Source organism: Chelonoidis abingdonii, chromosome 2, assembly GCF_003597395.2.
Source record: "Chelonoidis abingdonii isolate Lonesome George chromosome 2, CheloAbing_2.0, whole genome shotgun sequence".
In the NCBI taxonomy this organism is placed as follows: Eukaryota; Metazoa; Chordata; order Testudines; family Testudinidae; genus Chelonoidis; species Chelonoidis abingdonii.
In genome coordinates this window covers 195,659,692-195,665,691 of record NC_133770.1, presented here as the reverse complement: position 1 = coordinate 195,665,691, position 6,000 = coordinate 195,659,692, and the positions used below count along the sequence as shown (strand labels likewise).

The window sequence follows — 6,000 nt, the reverse complement described above, 5'->3', positions numbered from 1 at the left end:
TCTCCTACAGGTTTTTGTATATTGCCATTCCTAATATCTGATTTGTGTCCGTTTATCCTTTTGCGTAGAGAATGTCCAGTTTGGCCGATGTACATAGCAGAGGGGCATTGCTGGCATATGATGGCGTATATTACATTGGTAGATGTGCAGGTGAATGAACTGGTGATGGTATGGCTGATCTGGTTAGGTCTTGTGATGGTGTTGCTGGTGTAGATATGTGAGCAGAGTTGGCATTCTTTATAGGAGGAGCTTAAGCATTGCATGGACAGAATTAGTTGTCATCATATTTTGTGAATTATGTAATTTGTGGAACCAGAGCTTCCAGGTGTGCAAAATGATTAATCATCCCTGATGATTCGTTATTCCTGATATTATTTAATGTGCCTACATGCCCATGCATATACAGCATCAGGGAAGTATTAAAAGGATGAGCCATGTGGGATCAAATATGTAAAAAATGAAGTGTTGAAAATTGTGTCCTATAAAGTTTTGTTTCCTTATATCTGTGGGCAGAATTTGACATTATATCGAATACTACAAGAATCCCAGAAGCTGCTTCTGTTAGAAATCCTTTTTGTGGGCTCTAGATGTAAACAGTGAAGAGGAAAGGGATTTGGTTAAAGAGAACATAGAAACAATTACAAGGAATAGTATCGCACAAATGGATGGCTTTATTTTGCTTCAGCTGTCTAATATGTAAAGATTGCCCCATATGTTCAGTGTTCAGTTAACACGCAAAGCAATAAAAAATCCACCATTTGCAGTGTATTTCAGAAATACCTATTATAAACACCATTAATAACTACAGTGAACCAAATGTTGAAGTCTAAATCTCATTTGCTCAAAAATATGCCTTCTGGGTGTGAGAAAGGACTTCTCAAATGCCAGATGAATGCTTAGCCTGTTAACTGTGATAACAAAAGTATCTAAACCACATGGAATGACAAAGAAAATCTTCTTACATCACTCAACCATTACTCAAATTTCATTTAGAAAATGACCTCTGCCATTTTTAAAGACCAGAATATCAGCTGCTATCTTCCTCACTCTTATTTCTGTTGATGACTAAAGCCATCTGCTATTGATCCAAAAATATAAACAAACACATTTGTTAAAAAATGAATTTATAAAGCCATTTCCTCTTCCATGTTTTGATTAGGAGCACATGCAAACTCATCAGGCTGGACCTTCACTAAGTTCCCAGAAGCCACGAGTATTTAAATGTGATACCTGTGAAAAGGCTTTTGCTAAACCAAGTCAGCTGGAGAGGCACTGCCGCATACACACAGGTAATATTTACGTTGTTGCTTGCTTTTGCGATTTTATTGTGGATCTTGTGATATTTAATGTTTTACTTGTAGCTGCTCCTGGATTCATATGGATATATAAGAATATCAGTTTTCATTAATAATAATAATAATAAAAAAACTTCTAGGTCTCAGGATTGTTGGAGAAAAGCTAGAGCCCTTAATATCTGAACACAGCAAAAAGCAAAGAAAAAGAACAGCCAGTAGTGGTGCACACACAAAGTAGGCACCGTCTGCCTACATGAATTCAGTTCTATGAATCATACTCCATTGTCATTCAAAGATTATTTGTTTCCTCAAACTTAATACTAGTGTCTGACTCTGTGATGGATTGTTTTCCAAGACTGTAGAGGCAGTAAGTACATGATTTCTTTTATATAGCTTGTACTATAGTCTCCAAGAAAATATTTACACTAATTTATTTAAATTCAGTGATGTCCAACCTGTGACTCAGGTTCCTGCTACAGGGAGACAGGTTGGAGGAACCACACTTACAGGTGCCTTATACTGCCTCCTCTACATCTTAGGACTTGTCTTCACTACTGCTCTAAATCGGTGCCGCTGCAATTTATGAGCTCTGATGAAGACGTGGTAAGTTGACCGGAGAGTTCTAATCCACCTCAGCGAGAGGCAGAAGCTATGTTGATGGGAGAGCATCTCCCACAGACATAGTGTGGTGTAGACGCCGCGTTAAGTAGATGTAAGTTACGTTGCTCAGGGTTTTTTTTGTTGTTTGGTTTTTTTTTGGTTTTTTTTTTAACATGTCGATTTAAGTGGTGGTGTGGACAAGGCCTTACAATCAGGTCTGGCATAAGCTCTGAGCAACTGCTGTCTTTTCACCACTACCTGTTGCTCAGTAGCAGCCCAGCTGGCTGTTGGATTGCAAAAACAGGGAAGTAATTTACTAACTGAATAGTCAATTTCCTGCTTCCCTGCTGGGCTGTTGGAGGCCCAAGGATGTCAGGGCAGAAGCTTGATTCACTGTGCCCAAGCAGAGGGAAGCTTCTTGCAAAGGGTTGCTCCGTTCCTGTACACAGCTAAGTACCCAGGGCAGTCAAGGAGAATGGAAAAAGGAGGAGAAGCTGAGAACCAACCTCTAGTTATAGCTCCCTGATTCTATGTCTCTAATTTGCATTAGGTGATCAGATGGCAGTAGTTCCCTAGAGATGATGGCACCACCTGAAGGATAACCAGAGTGCAGCCTTCAGCCACCCTCTCCTTGCCCTCTGCAGGCTCCTCTGCACCAGAGGCTGCAGGGAGGGAGAGATAGGAGATAACTCTGTGCTTTTTAGGGACTTTCTCATAGTGGAAGTATCCCAACATGGGAGTTTTAAATTATTTCCCCCCCTTTGTGGTGCCTGAGTATTGGTAAGGGAGTGGAACAATTCTCTGCCCCTCAGTAGTTTGTGTCTCTTAACCTTCTAAAAATAATATTTGACCCTCAAGCTGAAAAGGTTGGGCACTGCTGTGTTTAATAAATTTTGTGTAAAATTGTCTAATTTACATAGAATCATAGGACTGGAAGGGACCTTGAGAGATCATCTAGTCCAGTCCCCTGCCCTCATGACAGGAGTAAATATTATCTAGACCATCGTGACTGGTGTTTGTCTAACCTGCTCTTAAAAATCTCCATTGATGGAGATTCCACAACCTCCCTAGGCAATTTATTCCAGTGCTTAACCATCGTGACAGTTAGGAAGTTTTTCTGAATGTCCACCTAAATCTCCCTTGCTGTAATTTAAGCCCATTGCTTCTTGCTGCATGGTATATCTAAAACTGCTTCTTGAAAGTAGGATCCTGAAATGGCCTGTATGGAAGGTAGTCTTCAGCAGCTGCTACATTCTGTGAATAGGAAGACGGGGGAAAGGTCTGAGTGAAAGGAAGTACAGGCAGTGTGCTCCCAACACAAAACTAGCAAGTAACAGAGGAGCAGAGATTGTACTGATAAGAGGAAATATAGTCATTAGGGCTGTCAGTTAACTACTGTTAATGCATTAATTTTTTTAACACGTGTTAATTGCAGACCCTCTGGGTGGGAGGGCAGCATGAGCTGCTGTGGAGATCCTGTTGGTCAGGTGCAGTAACACAAGCTGCCACCAGAGAGTGAGAAGAAGAGAGGTTAGAGAAAGAAGTGACAGAGTCCTGTGGCACCTTATAGACTAACAGAAGTATTGGAGCATAAGCTTTAGAGAAAAAAGTGGTTCTCATCCCAGCTCCAGCAGCAAAGTAGAGCCTTGACACACCCACATACCCACCCAGGGTGACCATATTTTTTAGAGTAAAAACAGGATGGCCAGGGCTCTCCCTTGTAGGGTGAGCAGATGAGAGGAAGAAAATACCGGGACACATGGCAGACAGGGAGATGGGGGGAGTGCCGCCAGCGGAGCAAAAAAAAAAAAAAATGGGGGGGAGTGCTGCCCCCTTCCCCCACCTCCCAAGATCCACACCTCCCCCGGCTGAGGCTGATCTCTTTCTCTCCCTCCGAGCTCCGCACCTCCCCCAGCTGAGGCTGATCCCCACCCTGACCTCCGCACCTCCCCTGGCTGAGGCTGATGCCCTTCCCCCTGAGCTCCGTGCCTTCCCTGTTGGAGGCTGATCTCTCTTTCTCCACCTCACCTCCAAGCTCTGCGCCACTGAGCGTTGAGCTCTGAAGCCAGCACTGCCCGCCAGCAGCGGATTTCTCCACTTTTCCTGCTGGTAGGCAGTGCTGCCTTCAGCTGATCACCAGGGAGCAGCTGCCACCCTCTGCTCTGCCTTGCAGCCAGGAAAAAATGCCCAATTTTGGTGAAAAAGTAGGGATGGCTGGGACAGAGCTGAAAAAGGAGCCTGTCCTGGCCAAAACAGGACATGTTGTTACCCTAGCCAGCCTGTACCCTATTGTTCCTGGCTGGCCCCTCACTCACGCGACCAATCCCCCTCCATCGTGCCCCATTGCCCTAGCCGGCCATTCACTGTGTGGGTACCCCATGGGCCTGGCGAGCTCAGCCTCTCCTCCCCTGCAGTATGATGAGTCCCTGAAGTAAAATCCACCCTTCCTTGCAAACAAGGGCTCACTCAGCTGAAGAGAGCCCACCTAGCTCAGTAAAAGGAGTTGAGCCTGGTGAGCCCAGTACCAGAAACCACCCTTCCAGAAGCAGCACAAGACACCTTCCCTCGCCCTCCTCCTGCACAAATTATTGCTTGTTCCTCCCCATTGTCACGTCTTGTCTTCCCAGGCCCTCCTCCTGCACAAGTCATTGCTTGCTTCCTTCCTCCTCCCAATACTGAATGCTTGTTTGTCTGAGTGATTGGCTGACCAAGAAGGACTGAGTGGACTTGTAGGCTCTACAGTTTTACGTTGTTTTGTTAAGTGAAGTTATTCTTTTTTTACATAATTTTACATTTGTAATTTCAACTTAGAGATTGAGTGAGGTGAATTGAAGTTTTTTTACAGTGCAAATGTCTGTAATAAAAAATAAATATGAAGTGAGCACTGCACGCTTTGTATTCTGTTGTAATTGATATCAATATATTTGAAAATGTAGAAAACATCCAAAAAATTTAAATAAATAGTATTATATTATTAACAGCACGATTAATTGTGATTAATTTTTTTACTCACTTGACAGCCCTAATAGTCATACATTAATTTTTGAAATAGCAAAGGGAATACTGCAAATAAGTGACCAACTACATTTATTTTGTATTAATGCTCTCTTCAATTTTCTTTACCAATTCAGATGCTTAGATTATAATTCCAGGATCCGGAAACAAAGATGCTTCTGTGACATCAGGCTTTCGGGTATATTTGTGAACATAATGGCCATACTGGGTCAGACCATGGTCCATGTAGACCAGTATTCTGTCTTCCGATAGTGAATAGTGCCAGATGCTTCAGACAGAATGGACAGAGCAATTACAGAGTGATCAATCCACTGTTGTCCGTTCCCAGGTTCTGGCAGTCAGAGGTTTAGGGACACCTGGAACATGGGTTATGTCCCTAACCATCTTGGCTAATAGCCATTGATGGCCCTATCTTCCGTGAATTTATCTAATGCCTTTTTGAACTCAGTTATACTTTTGGCCTTCACAACATCCCCTGGCAATGAGTTTCACAAGCTGACTATGCATTGTGTGAAGTATTTCCTTATGTTATTTCATTGAGTGTACCCTGTTGGTTCTTGTGTTATGTGAAGAGGTAAATAACATTTCCCTATTCACTTTCTCCACACATACATTATTTAAAGATCTCTGTCATATTCCCCCTTAGTCGTGTGTCTCCTGAGCGGAACAGTCTTAGTCTTTTTCATCTCTCCTCATATGGAAACTGTTCCATACCCCTAAACATTTTTGTTGCCCTTCTGTATAATTTTTCCGGTTCTAATGTATTGTTTTTGAGATGAGGTGACCAGAACGGCACACAGTCTTCAAGATGTATGGCATACCATGGATTTATATAGTGGCATGATATTTTCTATCATATTATGTATCCCTTTCCCTAACGCTTCCTGATATTTTATTAGCTTCTTTTGTCTGCCGCTGCACATAGAGCAAATGTTTTCAGAGAAGTAGCTATGATGACTGGTGTGTGTCTTGAGTGGTAACAGCTAATTTAGACCTCATCATTTTGTATGTATAGTAGGGATTATTTCAGTGTGCATTACTTTGCATTTGTCAAAATTGAATTTCATCTGACATTTTGTTGCCTACTCAT

At 42.5% G+C, this 6,000-nt stretch overlaps 1 protein-coding gene across 8 annotated transcripts in view; it reads left to right on the top strand.

Annotated features, from left to right (window-relative positions):
* The window catches only part of ZNF236 (zinc finger protein 236), a 200,841-nt gene that overhangs the window by 181,322 nt on the left and 13,519 nt on the right, over nt 1-6,000 (top strand). For all 8 annotated transcript variants that reach the window (XM_075062894.1, XM_075062898.1, XM_075062893.1 and 5 more), the window contains one exon: nt 1,160-1,289. In XM_075062894.1, the coding sequence (XP_074918995.1) occupies nt 1,160-1,289 (130 nt within the window). The remainder of the gene's footprint in view (nt 1-1,159; nt 1,290-6,000) is intronic.